The sequence below is a fragment of the Tamandua tetradactyla genome, chromosome 15 (assembly GCF_023851605.1).
Source record: "Tamandua tetradactyla isolate mTamTet1 chromosome 15, mTamTet1.pri, whole genome shotgun sequence".
Classification (NCBI taxonomy): Eukaryota; Metazoa; Chordata; class Mammalia; order Pilosa; family Myrmecophagidae; genus Tamandua; species Tamandua tetradactyla.
The window spans coordinates 74,942,801-74,961,525 of NC_135341.1; the positions used below are offsets into that span (position 1 = coordinate 74,942,801).

An 18,725-nucleotide genomic window follows, 5' to 3' on the forward strand; every position below is an offset into this window, starting at 1 on the left:
GAGCATAACTCCCTCATTACCTTTCTTAACTTGTCTGGCAGATCAGCCACGCAGAAGCTGGGGGCAGAAGCATTTGAGGAGGTCTACGATTACCTCAAGAGAGCGCGGCAGCAGAGCGCCAGTGAAGCTGAGATTCGAGAGTCTTTAGAAAAAGTGGTGCCTCGGGCCAGCGACTGTTTCGAGGTGGACCAGCTACTCTACTTTGAGGAGCAATTGTTGATCAGAACAGAAGGGCCTACACGCCAAAACCTTGCTAAGCAACTGTCAAACCCAGCAGGATTTCAAGTGGGCAAATTACTGTGAAAATCCAGTGTACACATGGACTCTGCTATGGGGAATGGGTACAGAACTGAAGCTGCCACCATTACTTTCAGTTCCTTGCAGAAGTAATGACTTCTTTAGAGAGCAGTAAATACTGTTTTCAAAAAAAGCGTGGCTGTCTCAGGTGACCTGTTTTGGGTCTACTTTTGCCCTTCATGACTAACAGCAAGCAGTGCATATATACAAGGACCAGGATTCACAATTATTCCCTCCTGTGATTTATTCCCCAGACTCATCCATGTAGCATGGAAAACTTTTATTCATAATAAATATATTATAGTTACAAAATTTTATCTTTTCCTTATCCAAAAGTACATTGTTGAATGTAACATATGTATACCTATCTAAGGATTATTATCACTCTTATGCCTGCTGATGTTTGGCTTTTTTGGTGTCTATTATGTACCAGATACCGTACTAAGCTTTTTTTTTTTTTTTTAACATGAGCAGGCACTGGGAATCGAACCCAGGTCTCTGGCATGGCAGGCAAGAACTCTGCCATTGAGCCACCATTGCACTGCCCCATACTAAGCTTTTTAAGGATCTTATTCATTCCATATATTCACCAACTCCATGGGTATCTACTCCTCTTATCCCCATTTTACAGATGAGGATGCTAAGGTTAGGTAACCAGCTTAGTCACACACTTGTGAGAAGTACAGCTGGGATTTCAACCCACATCACTCTGATTCCAGCACCCATACTCTTAACCACTATGCATGTGGGATTTCAACCAATGGGCTACATCAAACTTGCTTGAGGAGCTTTTTAAAACATACAAATGTTTAAACATATCCTACTCCATCCCACTTCTTTCTCTGGGCACAACTTTTGTTACAAAGTTACCAGGATGAATCTGATGGCTAGAAGCACTGTTATTCACTATTACGCATCCTGCTAATGACTGAGGAAACTGAGGAAAACATTGGTTCACTGTCTTACTGAACCGTTATTGGTGGTGTCATGCCCCCTGCATGATGCTCCTTTAGACCAGTGGTTCTCACAATTCAGCATGCAACAGAATCACCTGCAGGGCTGGTTAACACAAATTGCTGGGTCCCACCCCCAAAGTTTGACTCAATAGATCTGGGGTGGGCCTGAGAATTTGCATTTATAAAATGTTCCCAGGTGATGCTGATGCTACTGGTATTAGGAACACACTCAGAGCCACTGTTCAAAACCCTTTTTTTCTGTTGCCCCTCTTCTCCTCCTTTATATTTGATGTTTTGTCTACTCTAAATTGGGGCTTAAGTCAACTCACCTGCATTGCTACAGGTGCTATGAGGGCTGGGAAGAAGGCGCCAAAGACTTCAGATGTCTCACATTGAATTCTCTAAAAGCACAGAGATTAGAGGGGGCAAAGTGAAAAGGTGTCTAAGAGATTCTGATGGGCTCATTTTAAGGGCAAGAAGCATGGCCACCACGGTTCCAAGTCTCAGTCTACCCCATGGCCTTACTCCGACCTCTCCTCAGCTGCCATGGGGTACCCAAGTGAGCCCATAACTTCTGCAGTGTTCAAGGGCTTGCAAACATCATTGTTTCCTGTTCCCTCCACTCCTGGTTTCTTCTTTGCACTATGGAGAGGTGTTCAGGGCAGCCCAGGTCATCATCCCACCTGTCCCCACAACTAATGCTGCCTATTCTCACCCTCTCTCCCTGAATGCCAGACAGTAGACCCCAGGCATGGAAATGGAGCCTTGTCATTGCTCTCACAACTCTCCTAAGGGTCTGGGACAGGAAGGGTAGGTCTCAAATATTGGCTCTGGAAGGTGAGGGATATGAGATTTTTCCTTAACATGAGTATGTTTCCTAAATCAAAGTCCAAGGTCAGCACTTGTTTTCATGGCAGAACAATGAAAATCAAGTTGGCCCTGGGAAACCCTGGATGGGTGGGGCCCCTGTGGCTGCTACACTGCTGAGAGCAGGCATGGATATTACCATCAAGTTAAACTGGGAGGAGACCTCACCCCCAGGAGGAGCTCCCCATGGCCCCCAGTCCTTTTCTGATCAACCAGATTTCAGATGAGTCTGAAGAGGGACCATAATAGCAACCAAATTAAAGTTGCTTAATCTCCTTGCTGCTGGTTTTTATTTATCTTTGAATACCTGTATGAGTTGCGGGGTTAGAAGAGGAAATAGCTAGATTTTCAAACAGTTACCACCATCTTGCACAGATAAACATGTCCAGGGAACAATATCCTGGATTTTAGAATGTATTCCCAGGAAGACAGGTGGAGACTGAAAACATCTTACCCTCCTGGGATTTCTGCTATACTCCACATCAGGCTTAAAAGAAAGGGGGATTAGGAAGAAATGCCATGGTGGATCACAGCCCCATGCCTTGTAAAAGAAGCACCCTCACATTTACCTTTCATTTGGCTTGCTGGGGGGAATCAAGGTTTATAATGACTAGAAAAAAATACTTTTTTGTTATTACCATTGATAAAATACTTTCTCCTCAGCCATACTCAATGTTAAATCTAGGAAACTCCAGTGTAAGGTGCTGATAACTAGCCAAATTGCCAGGCAGTTGGGGGAAACTGGGTGAGGCAGTTGCTTGTTATGAAAGTCAGGGATAAGAAAATAAAGGGACCCTGCTAATCTGCTGCTTTGTAAAATTTATATATATTTCACAAATGCCAACTGACCTTTCTGCTTCCTATTTATGTTGAGGAAATGCCACTGGCTATTTTGGGCGATGCAGAGATAAGACACACAAAAGAGAGTGACAGAAGTTAATTATTTAATGTCTTTGGGGCTGAGACCAGAAAAAGCTGCAGGTCTATTATAAAGCTGCAGGTCTATTATAAAAGAGTCCAGCCATCACTGTGGGCTCAGAAGGAATAAAGGAGGCTGACAAATTAAGCAGTAGCTCAGGGGATGGGAGGGACACCCAGCACATTCTTCCTTCACGATGATGGGATCCCTAACTAATGTGTCAGAAGGGAATGGGTCAGGCCACCTAGACAAGGAGCAGAGAGAAAGTAAACAGAACCAGACAAAGTGTGTGAAAAATGGGGCCTGGCAGTGGATATGCAGTAAAGAAGGTTTTAAAATACTTCTGCCACAACCTGTGTATGGAAAAATAATTGAACTTGACATCAGAGGACTTGGATTCTACATCCCCTCTTGCCGTTTACTTTGTAGCTAGGGCAAGTCATTTTCTTTGAGTTAGTTTCCTGCCTATGTCTGAAGATGGCTGTAAAGAACATTTAAGAGAAGATAATAGGCTGAGTCACATGAAATTGCCAATGTGGTTCAGGCTAAAGTGTAGAAATGTTTTAAGTGCTATAAAAATGCTCCAAGCTTTGTGAACAGGAATCATTAACCCTATAGTCAGGCTGCCTGATCATCCTTCACTGAAGATTCATCCTTGAAGATTTTCCTCAGGCTTCTAAGATTCTACTACTACCATGCAGAGACACCCCAAAAGATAAATGCTTCTAGTTGTTTTCAACAAGCACTTGTATAGAAATTAACTGATAAATCAGCTAAAAGCTGATGTATGGTGAAAAAAGACAGCTCTGACAAGGTGAGGAAGTGGGCATGCATAATGCCTCAATCCATTTTACATCTTATTAACCCACCTGTGCAACCCTAAACCAAGTATAGTCACCAGAACCCTTAGGAAGCATTCTTCCCCAATTTCGAAAAGAAGTTCAGAAATTTGGTCCAATAAAGTACACTACTTAAAATATGTATTAGATATAGCACAGTGATTAAAATGTATGTAGAACTGAATTTTTGATGCCAACAGGAATAATATTTGCAAGTAGATTTGTAAACTTAGTTTGGGAGACAATCTTTCAATAGCTAGAAACATTTCTTCCTTTCTAAAATATTGTGGTTTTTCTGTTTTATTAGGTTGACTTTTTTGGTACCAATTTACCCATCCCTATTCCCTTTGTCTATCTGCTAGCTACCAGAATGAGATATACCAGAAATGGAATGGCCTTTAAAAGGGGGAATTTAATAAGTTGCCAGTTGACAGTTCTAAGGCCGAGAAAATGTCCCAATCAAAGCAAGTCTATAAAAATGTCCAAATTAAGGCACCAACAGAAGGTTACCTTCAATCAAGAAAGGACAATGAAGTTCAGGGTTTCTCTAAGTGGAAAGGCATGTGGTGAACATGGCGGCATCTGCTAGCTTTCTCTCCAGGCTTCTTGTTTCATGAAGCTCCCACAGGGACATATTCCTTCTTCATCTCTAAAGGTCTGGTGGCATGGGCTCTCTGCCTTGTGGTTCTCATCATTCTGTGCTCTCTCAGAATCTCAAGCCTTTTCCAAAATGCTTCCTCTTTTAAAGGATTCCAGTAAAGTAATTAAGACCCACCTGGAATGGGTGGAGTCACATCTCCTTCTATTCAAAAGGTTAATACTCACAAGTGAGTGAGTCCCATCTCCATGGAGATAACGTAATCAAGTTTCCAACCTACATTAGTGAATAGGGATTAAAAGAAATGGTTGTTTCCATAAAACTGATTAGGATTAAAACATGGTTTTTCTAGGGTACATAAATCCTTTCACACCTGCAACCCCCAACTATTGCCTTGTAACTGTACAGCATACCTTGGAGATATTCTGGGCTCGACTCCAGACCACTGCAATAAAGTGAGTCACATAAATGTCTTGGTGTCCCAGTGCATGAAAAAGTGAAGCTTACCCTGTACTATAGTCTACTAAGTGTGCAATAGCACTGTGTCTAAAAACACAATGTACACCATTGATCAAATGGTATCTAAATTAGATTTTAATACTTAGAATTTAAGAACTTTGCTATCTGAATATGTAGATTTTTCCTTGTTGCCTTACTTTTAAATTGGTTTATGAAACTTACTGTGCAAGCACAGGCTTTACAATGATTATATGGATAGTTTATTTAAATATGCCAATGGTTAAGTTAACTAAGATACCCATTTTTGGTGGTTTTAAGTGTATTGTTTGTCTTCTCTCTTTTTTAATTTTTTTTTTATTATCAAACCAAAACAACATAAAAACATGAACATTCTTGACATACAAACATTCTGTGCATGGTGTACAATCAATGGCTCACAATATCATCACATAGTAGTATATACATCACCATGATCTTTTTTTAGAATATTTGCATCACTCCAGAAAAAGGAATAAAATGAAAAAAGGAAAAACTCATACATATATACCATATCCCTTACCCCTCCCTCTCTGTATGTTTTCTTAAGTAAAAAAAACCCACCGGTGTATATACCTTAATTTAAAAATACTTTATTGCTAAAAAATGCTAACCATTCATCTGGGCCTACAGTGAGCTGTAACTGTTTTGCTGGTGGAGGGTTCTGCCTTGAAGTTGATGCCAACTGACTGATCAGGGTGGTGGTTGGTGAAGGTTGGTATGTCTATGGCAATATCTTAAAATAAGACAACAATAAAGTTTGCCACATCAATTGACTCTTCCTTTCATGTAAGATTTCCCTGTAGCACGAGATGCTATTTGATAGCACTTTACACACAGTAGACCTTCTTTCAAAATCAGAATCAATCCTTTAAAACTCTGCTACAGCTTTATTAACTAAGATAATGTAATATTATGAATCCTTTGATGTCATTTCAATGATGTTCACAGTATCTTCACCAAGAGTAGAAACCATCTCAAGAAACCATTGTCTTTGCTCGTAAGTAGAAGCAGCTTCTCATCATTCAAGTTTTATCATAAGTGTAGCAATTCAGTCACATCTTCAGGCTCCACTTCTAATTTTAGTTATTTTGCTTTTTCCACCAGATCTGCTGTGACTTTCTCCACTGAAGTCTTTAACCCCTCAAAGTCATTCATAAAGGTTGGAATCAACTTCTTCCAAACTCCTGCTAATGTTGATATTTTGATTTCCTCCTGTGAGTCACAAATGGCATCTAGAATGGTGAATCTTTTCCAGAAGATTTTCAATTTATTTTGCCTAGATCCTTCAGAGCTATCACTATCTGTGATAGCCATAGCTTTACAAAATGTATTTTTTAAAATAATATGACTTGCCAGTCAAAATGACCCCTTGATACGTGGGCTGCAGAATGGATGTTGTGCTAGGCACAAAGACAACATTCATCTCATTGTGTATCTCCATCAGAACTCCTGGGTAACCGAGTGCATTGTCAGTGAACAGGAATATATTGAAAGAAATCTTTTTTTTATGAGCAGTAGGTCTCAACAGTGGGCTTAAAATATTCAGTAAGCCTTGTTGTAAATAGATGTGCTGCTATCGAAGCTTTATTTTTCCATTTATGGAGCATAGGCAGAGTAACATAATTCTTAAGAACCCTAGGATTTTCAGAATAAGAAATGAGCATTGGCGTCCACGTACAGTCAGCAGCTGCACTAACCTCTAACAAAAGAGTCAGCCTGTCCTTTGAAGCTTTGAAGCCAGACATTGACTTTTCCTCTGTAGCTATGAAAGTCCTAGATGGCATCGTCCAATAGAAGCTGTTTCATTGACACTGAAAAACTGTTTAGTGTAAACACCTTCATCAATTGTCTTACTAGAACTTCTGGAAAACTTGCTACTTCACCTTGCACTTCTATGTTATGGAGACGGTTTCTTTCCTTAACCCCCATGAATCAAACTCTGCTAGCTTCAGACTTTACTTCTGTAGCTTCTTCACCTCTCTCAGCCTCCAGGGAATTGTAGAGTTAGGGCCTTGCTCTGGATCAGGCTTTGGCTTAAGAAAATGTGTGGCTGGTTTGATCTTCTATCCGGACCACTAAACCTTTCTCCATTTCAACAATGAGACTGTTTTGCTTCCTTATCACTCGTGTGTTCACTGGAGTAGCACGTTTAAGAACTTTTTGAAGTAGCACTCCATGAACTTTTCACAACATGGCTATTTGGCACAAGTGGCCTAGCTTTTGGCCTATCTCGGCTTTCAACATGCCTTCTTCACTAAGCTTAATCATTTTTGCTTTTGATTTAAAGTGAGAAATGTGTGACTCTTCCTTTCACATGAACACTTAACAGGCCATTGCAGTATTATTAATTGGCCTAATCTCAATACTGTTGTGTCTCAGTGAACAAGGAAGCCCAAGAAGGAGAAAGACAGGAGAATGACTGGTCAGTGGTGCAGACAGAAGACAACTTTTATCAGTTATGTCTGCCAACTTATATAAGTGCAATTTCTGGCAATTGTAACAGTAATATCAGAGATCTCAATCACTATAACAGATATTAACAATGAAAAAGTTTGAAAGAATGCTAGAATTACCAAAATGTGATACAGGGACATGAAGTGAGCAAATGAGTATGGAAAAATGGCGCTGATTGATTTGCTCAATACAGGGTTGCCAGAAACCTTCAATTAATTACAATAAAACAAGGTATACCCATAGTTTCTCCTACCTTTATGGGGGGAGTATATTTCCTCACCTCTTGACTTTGAGTTTGACCATGGAACTTGTTTTGGCTTATGAGTGATGCATTCAGGGAATGTGTTTGTGTAGTAAAAGATGTTCTCTAGCATCTCTGTCACCATGAGCTAGCACACTGATCATAGGAAAAGGAGAGACATGTTGCTAAGACACTGCATCCAACTCATAAAGTGAAGCAGAGCACCCTGGGCACTACAGAATAAAGCAGACCCAGTCTTGATGATCGGAAGACTCCAGGTGTGTTTGCAGTTAACAACACAAACGGCGTTTATTGCTGCATGGTATTCAGATTTTGTGGTTTGCTTTACAGTATTATCATGGCAATAAGCTAACTGATACACTGTCCTTCTCTTGACATCACTCTATATCCCTGCTCTAAAATTTTTTCATCAAATCCATGGGTTTCATTCTTTTTAGCATTAATTTCAAAAATCTGAGGTAAATATTATCTCCCAATTAAATGACTTTGTGACTTCCTAGAAAAAAAATATGGATATGTTTGTTTTTCCTTAAATGGCCCAGGTGAACCATGAACTCCGTCTTTCCTGGCTTTCAGCATGTTTCAAAGACAACACTGCCATGAGCATAAGCATCTCTTCTGCAGATATGGCCTAATTTTTCTTTGGATCTCAGCTCAACCTATATTGACGTCCCATTCTGTACTGGGCATCAAGATCAGGTACACAATTTTGAGTGATAAGAATTCACCATGCAAATAAGAAGGAGGAAAAGACCTTGCAGGTATGAGGAACATAAAAATAAAGGACACAACTTTGTGGGTTCTAGGAATTTGAAATCTTTTGATGCTGTGATACTAAAGCATAAGAGTGAGCATGTCAGGTCTAGAGATAGCCCCCAATGATCCGCAACCTTGATATTGTGTAGTTCCCTCTCACACTGTGTCAGAGAGAGCACATGTGGCCAACAGAATACTGTAAACGTGATGGTGTGTGGCTTGACACTAGATCATAAAAGGTATTACAGGTTCTACCTTGCTTCTCTTGGGCCACTCACTCTGGGGGAAGCCAGCACCATGCTGTGAGGGCACTGAAGCAACCCTATACAGAGATCTATGTGGCAAGAAACCGAGGCCTCTGTCAAAGCCAGCATCAACTTGCCACCCAAGTGAGGGAGCCACTTGGAAAAAAATTTCCAGCCCTAGTTGAGCCTTTATTTGACTGTAGTCCTGGCTGGACTAAAATCTCATGAGTGACCCTGATCCAGAACTGCCCAGCCAAGCCATTCTTTAATTCTTGACCCATACTACCCATAGAATAATGAATGCTTTCTGTTGCATTAAATCTCTAAGTTTTGGGGGGTATTTTGGTTTCCTCACTGCTAAAAAAAAAAAAAAGTACTATACAACGGGTTGGTTTAACAACAGGAATTCATTGGATTAAAGTTTCAGAGTTTAGAAGGCTTGCTCCTTTCCAGGGTTGGTATCTTCTGGCTAGCCAGCAATCTTTGGGGTTCCTTGGCTCTTCCATCACATGGCAATGCACAAAGCGATGTCTTGTCCTTTCTCTTCCAGGTTCTGTTGACTTCTGGCTTCTGACTGTTCCCCATAGCTTCTCTCTGTCTGACTTGCACTGTTTATAAAGGACTCCAATAATCCAGATTGAAGCCTGATTTAGTTGGGCCATACCTTAACTAAGTAGTATCTTGAAGAGACTGTACCCACAATGGGTCCACACCCACCAGAATGCAGACCAAGACCAAGAACACGTTCAAACCTGGTAAACAATTCAGTCCACAACAGGGGGTAATCTGTTACTCAGATAGATAACACAGAAGGCAAAGTTCAGATTTGAGCTATAGAGTTTGCTCAAGCCAGAGACATCACCTGAAGAGTTACTGGCAAGGCAGGGTTTTAGTTCTAGGATGCACTGTGTGGAGATGAGGTTTGAAGAGGGTGAGACTGGAAGCAAAACATGGAGGCAGTTAGATGTAGTCTAGGAAAGATGAAGGCCTGACCCAAGTCAGGGCATTGCAAGTACAGATGATGAGAAAGAACTGAGGACTGAGTGGGTGGGGGAGGAAAGTAAAGAAATTTCTATAATTCAGAGGTTTCAAGCTTGAGTGATTAGGCAGAGGGGTGGGCAATTCATAGAGCTGGAGATACAGAAGGTGGGAGAAATACTGAGTTCATTCCTAGGTTTATTGGGTTTGAGGTGTTTGTGGGGTATTCAGGTAGAGGTCCATGGGTGATGCTGGAGCTGCCTGAAAATTTCTTCCCTTATAATGAAATGAATCTACCTAATGGGCTCCAGCTAACATAGTAGAGAATATTTTTGATGTTTGATCTGCAAATAACCTAGAATAAGGCTGGGTTCTGAAGAATACCACCTCCTTATGGTTGCTGGATGTGATTTCAGGTATATAAATGCCTAAATAATAATAATAACGAAAAACAGCATCTAGCCCTTCCAGGATGTCCTTTTGGATAAACCTCAACTGGTTGTACCTGGGAGTTCTCTACTGGTAATATCTGCCCTCCCTCATCACATATTCTTCTAAATCAGTGGTTCTCAACCTTGGTTCTGCATCTGAAGCTCCTGGAAAATCTTTTGAGGATTTAAGTGGACCTGGCATATGCAGATGTTAGTCTTTCTCCTGCCTAAAAAGTGGGCCGAGATCCTGCCTCTCTCTCTCCCTCTCCCTCTCCCTAGACCAAAGGAATCCTCTCTGTGAAAGGATTTTGTGAAATGCAAAGCTTTATTTAAATGGAAATTATGACCTTTACCTGTAACTTCAAGAGAAGCCAAAGATCTTTTTATTTTTAAATGTTTACTATGGAAAACAAAAAGCACATACAAAAGTAAAGAGAATAATATAAACCTTTAATGACCCATCACCCAGCTTAAAAAATAATCACTTCATGGCCAATTTTACTTTATGTCCCCACCCACTTCGCCTCTCAGTGGAGTATTTTAAACATATTATTCCATTTATAAATATTTCAGTAAGATAAAGAATCTTTTCAAAAACATAACCACAATACTGTTACCACACCTAAAAAATGTATGAATAATGCCTGTATATTGAATATGCAATCAGTATTCATACTGCCCCCGCTGTCTCACTTTTTATTTGTTCAAATTAGGATACAAATAAGGTCAAACCGTTTCAGTTTACATCTCCTCAATTTCTCTTAATTCATAGATTGTATCCCCATCTCTTTTTTCCTTTATAATGCATTTGTTGAAGAGACCACCAGGCTGTTTGTCCTTTAAAAATTCCATCACTTTAGATTTCACTGATTGTATCCTCTTGATTTTTTCAAAACTAAATTTTATCTTTTAGAAGTTTTACGTTTATAGAAAAAAAATGCAAAGTCAGTACAAACAGTTTCCATATATCTCACCTAGTCTCCCTATTACTAACATCTTACTTTAGTGTGGCACATTTGTTACAAATAATGAGTCAATATTGAGACAATATTATTAACAGAAGTCCGTATGTCATTCAGATTTCCTTAGTTTTTAATCTATTGTCCTCTTTCTGTTCAGGAGCTCATCCAGGATACCAAATTATAGTTAGCTGTCGTATCTCCTTAGACTCCTCTTGGTTCTGACAGTTTGTCTAAAAGAGATGAACTTGACAGTTTAAGAACTGATGAAATGTTTTTGTAGAATGTCCCTGTACTGGAATTTTTTTCCATACATTTTTTTGGAGGAAGACTACACATAGGTGCCATGCTATTCTCATCACATTATATCCAGAGTACAGTCTATCAACATAACTTACAACCACTGACGCTGACCTTGACCTGGCTGAGGTGCTGTCTGTCAGGTTCCTCCACTGTAACGTTAATTCCCCTCCCCACCCCTGCCTGTTTCGACACTACTGTGCGGAAGTAAAGCACTAGGCACAGTCCACACTTACAGAGCTGGGAGTTGCGCTTCACCCTCCTGAGAGCAGAATATCTACAAGTTTTTGAATTCTTCTGCACGAGAAATTTGTCGCTTCTCCCCCACTTCATTATTCATTCAAACATTTATATCATTATGGACGTGCACTCGTGGCTATGTATTTTATATTTTGGGTTATAATCCAGTACTACTTTATTTTGTTACTCAAATTGTTATGATTTGCGCCAATAGGAGCTTTCAGCTGGCTCCAGTGTCCCTTTGACATACTTCATCAATGTTTTGTTTTGCTTTTGTGTGTATCTTCTTACTTTCTGGCACTACAAGATGCTCCTGGCTCGTTCTTTTTATTTCTTGCCCCAATGCTAGAATCAGCTCTGTCTCCAAAGAGTTCAGATTCCTTTTATTAGAAACCAAGACCTGGGCACTAGGTGTGCTTCTGGTCATCACTGCTTCCAGGCCTTCCAAGGTGACAGACCAAGGATATATGTGTATATTAACCCATGTATATAGATATATCTATAAATATTTATATATGTAGCCATCTGGATCTCTATTAAGCTAATCACGAGTTCATACTGATGTCTCCAACTCTAAATCACTATCACAGAGATCAATGAGCCTCTCCCTGGTATTTTTAAGAATGTGCTCCTTTATAATTCTTATAAGTTGGTAGATCTAGAATCAGGTTCAATTTTTTGACAAGATCCTTTCTTAGCAGATGGTACATTCTCCCGTGATGAGGTGTAATATATCTGATTGTTTCTCTTTTGGTGATGCTAACAGCCACTGATGATCATTCCCTCGGATTCATTCATTCTTTAAAATTTAAAAAATCGTGAAATTTGTATTGGCTCCTTACTTCTTCTTTGATTAGCTGGAATACTTCTATGAAAAGAAATGTCCTCTCATCAACTACTTGGTAGTCCTGAGGGACAGCCCATACATAAGAAAGGCAGGATAAATGCTTAATTCTTTCCCCATAATTTAAAAAATAATGAGCTTCTTCCCTAGCATTCTCCAATGCTAACCACTGAGCTATTACTTATTTTTGAGGATTGTTATGGGCTTGAAGTGGCTATTCAGGCACATAGCACTGCTCAGCTCTCCCCAGACTCCTGGCACTTGATCCCTTGAGGGTGGGGTGGAGGAGCAGAGGTTCAGCTCTCCTGGCAGAGGCAGAGAGCAGTTTCGGGAGGGATGTCAAGGCCTCTAGTCGTTCATCCTGAAAAAGCTCTGGTCTCCAAAGTCATTGCCACATTACCCGAGGCCTTGGTTTTATAGTGCTTTTCCTCATGTTGCCTTAGAAATCACTAACTCCATCTTTAAAAACCTCCTCGGACAATCTGGAAAGAAAAAGCACAACAGTCTGAAGTTCTGGAAGAGGAACATGATATTAAATTCTTAAAGGAAGCTCGTCTAGGAGAAGAACCAAGTCAGCCACCTTCTGGACGTTAATAGCGAAGGGTAAGGCACTGGTTCTCAATCTTGGCTACCTAGAAGCACTTGAAACACATTTTAAGAAACATTATGCCCAGCACCATCCCCAGGAATTCTGATTCATATGAACGAGGTGACACCGTGGATTTGGCAGTTTTAACCAGGGATATTTTCAAGCACCCCGGAATTCTAGAAGACTAATGACACATGTCACACCTGCAGCCTCATCACCTTCATCCAGGTGCCTGGCACTAACAGACGCTGCCTCTGCCCTGCTGCCCACACAACTAAGCTAGGAAGGAAGACGTCAGGGTGTCTCATCCCCCCCGAGTGTCGAGACCCTGATGAGTGTGGCTAAATTCCAACCCTCAGCCTTTTAACATAATCCTCAGCACTGTGACCCCACCCTCAACTCCAAGAACAGTTACAGGTACTGTGGGCCAGGGACTGTTACTAAGTGCTCTAAACTTCTCAACGTCACTAAAAAATTCACATTACCTCTGTGCCGGTTTGAAAGGATTTATGTACCCTAAAAGAGCCATGTTTTACTCCTGATCAATCTTGTGGGAGCCCCGTTTCTTTAATCCGTATCCAATAATGTAGGTTGGAAGTTTTGATTAGATTATCTCCCTGGAGATGAGACTCACCCAATTGTGGATATTAACCTTGGATTAGAGGGAGATGTGATTCCACCCATTCCAGGTGGGTCTTGATTAGTTTACTGGAATCCTCTAAAAGAGGAAACATTTTGGACAAAGCTTCTGAACGACGATATAGCCACGAGAACCAGGAGGGCCCACGCAACCAGAGACCTTTGGAGATGAAGAAGGAAAATGCCCTCGGGGGAGCTTCGTGAAACAAGAAGTCCAGAGAGAACGCTAGCAGAGTTCTCATCGTGTTCACCACGTGCCTTTCCAGTTGAGAGAGAAACCCTGAGCTTCCTCAGCCTTTCTTGAGTGAAGGCAACCTTTTGTTGGTGCCTTAATTTGGACATTTTTATAGGCTTGCTTTAATTGGGACATTTTCATGGCCTCAAAACTGTAAACTTGCAACTTATTAAATTTCCCATTTTAAAAGCTATCCTGTTTCTGGTATATTGCATTCCAGAAGCTAGCAAACTAGAACAACCTCCATAAAACAGATGTTCAACTGGGGATCTGAGGGAGTTAAGTGACTTGCTAAGGTCACAAACCTGTGTCTGGGTGAATTCTTGGGTTTCTTCCTATCACATGCTGCCACTTACAGACAGTGCCTTTTTGCCCAGGGCGTCTGAAGGAGCCCTGGGGTAATCTGCACAGTGCAGGGCCTGAGAAAAAGTAAGGATGGCCTGGCCTAGCGAGGAGTGGGGGCTACTGAATCCCAATTCTTCAAAATGAGGCCCTCGGGCCCCTCCCTAGTACCGGGGCCAGCCTCCCGGATCCCACAGCTCCAATGGTCTGAGAGTGTCTGAGGGTAAAGCCCAGAAGGCGTCTGGGTCTTCACGTCAGAGTCCTCCTTCTTGTGCCCAGGGTTTCCCACACAGCTCTCTCCTCACCCACTCTTCCTGTGACATCTCCAGGCCCCACTTTCTGCGCAACTAACGACCCCATGAAGCTGCCCAGTGCCTACTGCACTTCTATTTCAGACTAGAACTAAACGTGGCCACCTCTCTCCTCTGATCTTCATCTCAAAAAATGGCACCGCCCTTCCAGGACAGAACTGAGGCCTCATGCTAGCCCACCTTCTGCCCGCATCCGGTCAGCCGCCGAGGCCCCTCCATCCACCACTCACAAATAGCCTCCACCATCGCTCCTCTCCATGCCCACTGCCCTACGACAGGCCACACCGCAGAAGCCATCCCTGCCTCACTCCCTTCCTAACCCCAACCCCGACGCCCTGCTTCACCTGCCATCCAGACCAAACCAAGTGCAGTTCCCGGGCCACTCCACGTTGTTCCTCCAGCTCTCAGGACTCGCCCCTCATTAAGCCCTGCTCACGCGGCACCACCCTACCTTCGCCACGCTCCTCCCGACTTCCTCGCGAAGTCCGGCAGACGCCAAACTATGACGTAAGCATCTACTCACCGGCCTCCCAGGCCCGGGCTCCGGCCACACGCCGAGCCCCGCCCGTGGCCCCCCCGACAGGTCCAACCCGGAAGAAGCTTCCTGTCTCCCGCGCGCCCCGCGGCCCGCGACTCCGCCCCGCCCCGCAAGCCCCGCCCCCGGCGAGGTCGGGACCCCAGCCGCGCGCCCCGCCCCCACGCGCCGGCCCCTCCCCTGGGCCCCGCCAATCCCCGAGGCCCCGCCCAGGCCTGTCGGGACAGCGCGGGGACAGCGTCAGGCCATGGCGGGGAGCCGCCGCTTGGAGCTGGCCGAGGCGCTGGCGCTGGGGCCCGGCTGGCGGCACGCGTGCCACGCGCTGCTCTACGCGCCGGATCAGGGGCTGCTGTTCGGCCGCATCCCGCTGCGCTACGCCGTGCTGGTGAGGACGGGGCGCGCCCGGCCACTCCCCTACCCCGCCCCGCGCCCTCCCCGGGGTGCGCTGCCTCGGGCGCCCCCTCCCTCCTCCCGCGCCAACCCCCGCCAACCCCCGCCTCCTCCTCCTCCTCCCGCAGATGCAGATGCGCTTCGATGGGCGTCTGGGCTTCCCCGGCGGCTTCGTGGACGCCCGGGATGGCAGCCTGGAGGACGGGCTGAATCGCGAGCTGCGCGAGGAGTTGGGCGAGGCGGTGGCCGCGTTCCGCGTGGGGCGCGCAGACTACCGCAGCTCGCACGCCGGCGCCGGGCCGCGCGTCGTGGCCCACTTCTACGCCAAGCGCCTGACGCCCGAGCAGCTGGCGGCGGTGGAGGCCGGCGCGCCGCAGGCCAAGGACCACGGGCTGGAGGTGGGGCCCGTCTGGAAGCTGCGCCCCGCGCCCGTCACGCCCCTGAACCCGTGCTCTTTGCCGAAATCCTCCCTGGAGGGAGGTCGGCGCCTTCTGGCCTCCCCCAGTCCCCTGGTTGCCCGGTGAAAGTGTGTCATCTCACATCTGGATGAGTAGCAGACAGCCATCCTGGCCTGTCCGCACAGATCTTCCCCTTACCCCCCTTCACTGGCCTCTGTGGCGACCACCCCCTCCCTAGCTCCGCAGTGCCCTCAGGACAACCGCCAGGCCTCACGTCCTCAGCCCTTATTTCCGAGCCCCTGCTTTTCGGGGGGTTAGAAGATATGGTCTGATACTTTAAGGGTGAAAGAGTGGCACTAAGGTTAGGGGAGTAGGGGGACGGATTGTGTGTAGGAGTGGTTCTCAGATTTTGGCAGGTAGTAGAATAGTCTGGGGAGTTTGTTAAAATACCGTTCACTAGGCTTCACACCCACACTTGCTGGGGGATGAGGTGAGGCCCAAGAAATTACATTTTTCATTAATTCCCAATGATGCTGCTGGTCACCTCTGTTGAGGGCCAGACATGCCTCCTGGAAACAGGAGCTACTAAAGGCCTAGAGGAGAGACGTGGGAAGGATTAGGATTAGCATTTATGGAGCTGGATGGCATGTCCTGGGCCATTTCCTGCATAAGGCTGGGCGCACTAGGTCCCACTGAGGCATGAACCTCGGCCTGGTTCTACTGGGCTGATAAGGAGGGAGGCTTCTGTCTAGGAAGATCTTGCTGGAGAGAGAGTGGGGATAGGGCATGGGCTGCCAGCTTCCTAGTGTCCCTTGTCCCCATCTTTTCACAGGTGCTCGGCCTGGTGCGGGTGCCCCTGTATACTCTGCGGGATGGTGTAGGGGGCCTGCCTGCCTTCCTGGAGAATTCCTTTATCGGCGCTGCACGGGAACAGCTGCTGGAAGCCCTGCAGGACTTGGGACTCCTGGAGTCTGGCTCTGTCCCGGGCCTGAAGATCCCAGCTCGTCACTAGATGCAGCCCTCCGCGGACCCATGGAGCCTGAGATCAGGACCTTGATACTAGGGAGGGAGGAAAAAGGGCAATGTTTTCTCTTTTGGGAGATGATAACAGATTAAAAGAAGTATGTGCAATATGTTCTGAGCAGAGCCCTGCCCCACTTCCCCCAAACTTATGCTCTCAGGGGCAAAAATCTGCAGATCATCCCAGGGACCAGGCCAGCTCTCAGAGCCTGCTTCCTCCTGGTGTATTTGCACACACGGAGCTCTTTCACTCCCAGCAGGCAAATGCACAGTTGGCTTCGTCAGGTCCAGTTTAACCAGGACATGGCATGGGTGGGTCCTGGCCTGTCACTATATCCTTGCTGGGGAGGTGCGTGTAAATGTGGGGATGTCTCTTCCCACACTCCTGCATGGCTTCTTGCCCGAGTCTAGCCCAGTTCATGTTTGTAGGGAGAGGACCGAAAACTCCTTCGCCCCTGAAACCTCTGAGTCCTGGTACCTTCCCTCCCTGCCTACCCCCTCCATCACTCCGGACCTTTCATCCTTGGGACCCCTTGGACTCTGGGAACTGACTCAGTCCCTGTCTAGCTCTGCCTCATAAAAAGCATCACAGGAAAGAAGGGCTTATAACTGGGCCTCAGGTCTCTTCAGTTCTTTCATAAAATATTTATTGTGCACCTATTAAATGCCAGGTATTGTATAAGATACTGGAACTCTAGTGATCAACAAGACACCATTGGACCTGCTCTCCAAGACCCTAGAGCATTGGTCACATCAGCAAACTCTTTTGCATCAAGGGGAGGGGAATGAAACTCCATCTTTCAGTGGGAGGAGTAGCAAGGTATAGCAAAAAAAATTGCAGCCCTCAGAGACCTGGGTTTGATTCCCAGTGCCTGCCCATGTAAAAGAGAATATAGTAAGCAATGGGACATGAGGTTGAGGAAGCTATCTCAGTGAGAGGTGGTGATCTGGACCAGGGTGGTAGCAGTTGAGATGGGGAGAAGTGGATGCATCACCTTGGTGATGGCATTGACCTGACCTGCTGCTTTAGTGGTTGATGACAGGTGAGGGAAAAGAAGATGCCCCTCTTTTAGGCTTGTGTCTTAAATATTCAAGTTGTGGATGAAGGGAATGCCTAGGCAGGTGGAGGAAGAAGTTTTTGGAGAGGACAGAATCAAGGTTATCATTGTGGGAGTGTTGAGACAAATTTATGAGTTACCTGCATAAAGACTAAAAATTTGCAAGAATGGATGAAGTTATCTAGGAAGAGAGAAAAGAGAAGTTGGTTCAGGGAAGGACCCTGTTTTAGTTTTAGCTGCCAAAATGCAGTATACCAGAGACAGAACGGCTTTTAAAAGGGGGAATTTTACATCCTAAGGTCATGGAAATGTCCCAGTTAAAGCAAGTCTATAAAAATATCCAAATTAAGGCCCCAATAAGAGGTTACCTTCACTCAAGAAAGGCCGATGAAGTCCAGGGTTTCTCTCTCAATAGGAAAGGCACGTGGCAAACATGGCAACATCTGCCAGCTTGCTCTCCAGGCTTCTCGTTTCATGACGCTCCCCTGGGAGTGTTTTCCTTCTTCATCTCCAAAGGTCTCTGGCTGTGTGGGCTCTCAAGTTTCTCATCACTCTCTTTCACGGGTCTCTCGGAATCTGAAGCTTTTTCCAAAATGCCTCCCATTTTAAAGTATTCCGGTAAACTCATCAAGACCCACCTGGAATGGATGGGGTCACATCTCCCTCTAATCCAAGGTGAACACCCACAATTGGGCGAGTCCCATCTCTGTGGGGTAATCTAATCAAGCTTCCAACCTGCAGTACTGAATAGGGATTAAAAGAAGT

At 44.7% G+C, this 18,725-nt stretch overlaps 2 protein-coding genes and 1 long non-coding RNA gene across 3 annotated transcripts in view; 2 read left to right on the forward strand and 1 right to left on the reverse strand.

Moving 5' to 3' along the window:
* The window catches only part of NEK11 (NIMA related kinase 11), a 346,803-nt gene extending 346,189 nt beyond the window's left edge, over positions 1–614 (forward strand). Inside the window, exon 17 of the mRNA XM_077130110.1 lies at positions 42–614. Coding sequence (XP_076986225.1) covers positions 42–303 — 262 coding nt within the window. The 3' untranslated portion in view covers positions 304–614. The remainder of the gene's footprint in view (positions 1–41) is intronic.
* Positions 615–10,530: 9,916 nt separating this feature from the next.
* LOC143657571 (uncharacterized) lies at positions 10,531–15,156 on the reverse strand. Its single transcript, XR_013162903.1, has 2 exons — positions 15,011–15,156; positions 10,531–12,925 (listed from the first exon to the last, which is right to left on the reverse strand). It is a non-coding gene; the product is annotated as an uncharacterized LOC143657571 (long non-coding RNA).
* A 148-nt stretch (positions 15,157–15,304) lies between these two features.
* Positions 15,305–17,015, forward strand: NUDT16 (nudix hydrolase 16). Its single transcript, XM_077130417.1, has 3 exons — positions 15,305–15,479; positions 15,613–15,882; positions 16,715–17,015. The coding sequence occupies exons 1-3, from the start codon at positions 15,342–15,344 to the stop codon at positions 16,892–16,894; spliced, it is 588 nt and encodes a 195-aa protein (XP_076986532.1). The 5' UTR covers positions 15,305–15,341; the 3' UTR covers positions 16,895–17,015.
* Positions 17,016–18,725: the final 1,710 nt, after the last annotated feature.

Coding starts and splice junctions, on each gene's coding strand:
- NUDT16 (XM_077130417.1), top strand. CDS start 15,342: ATGGCGGGGAGCCGCCGCTTGGAGCTGGCCGAGGCGCTGGCGCTGGGG. Junction 15,480..15,612: donor CGCTGCGCTACGCCGTGCTG/GTGAGGACGGGG, acceptor CTCCTCCCGCAG/ATGCAGATGCGCTTCGATGG. Junction 15,883..16,714: donor CCAAGGACCACGGGCTGGAG/GTGGGGCCCGTC, acceptor ATCTTTTCACAG/GTGCTCGGCCTGGTGCGGGT.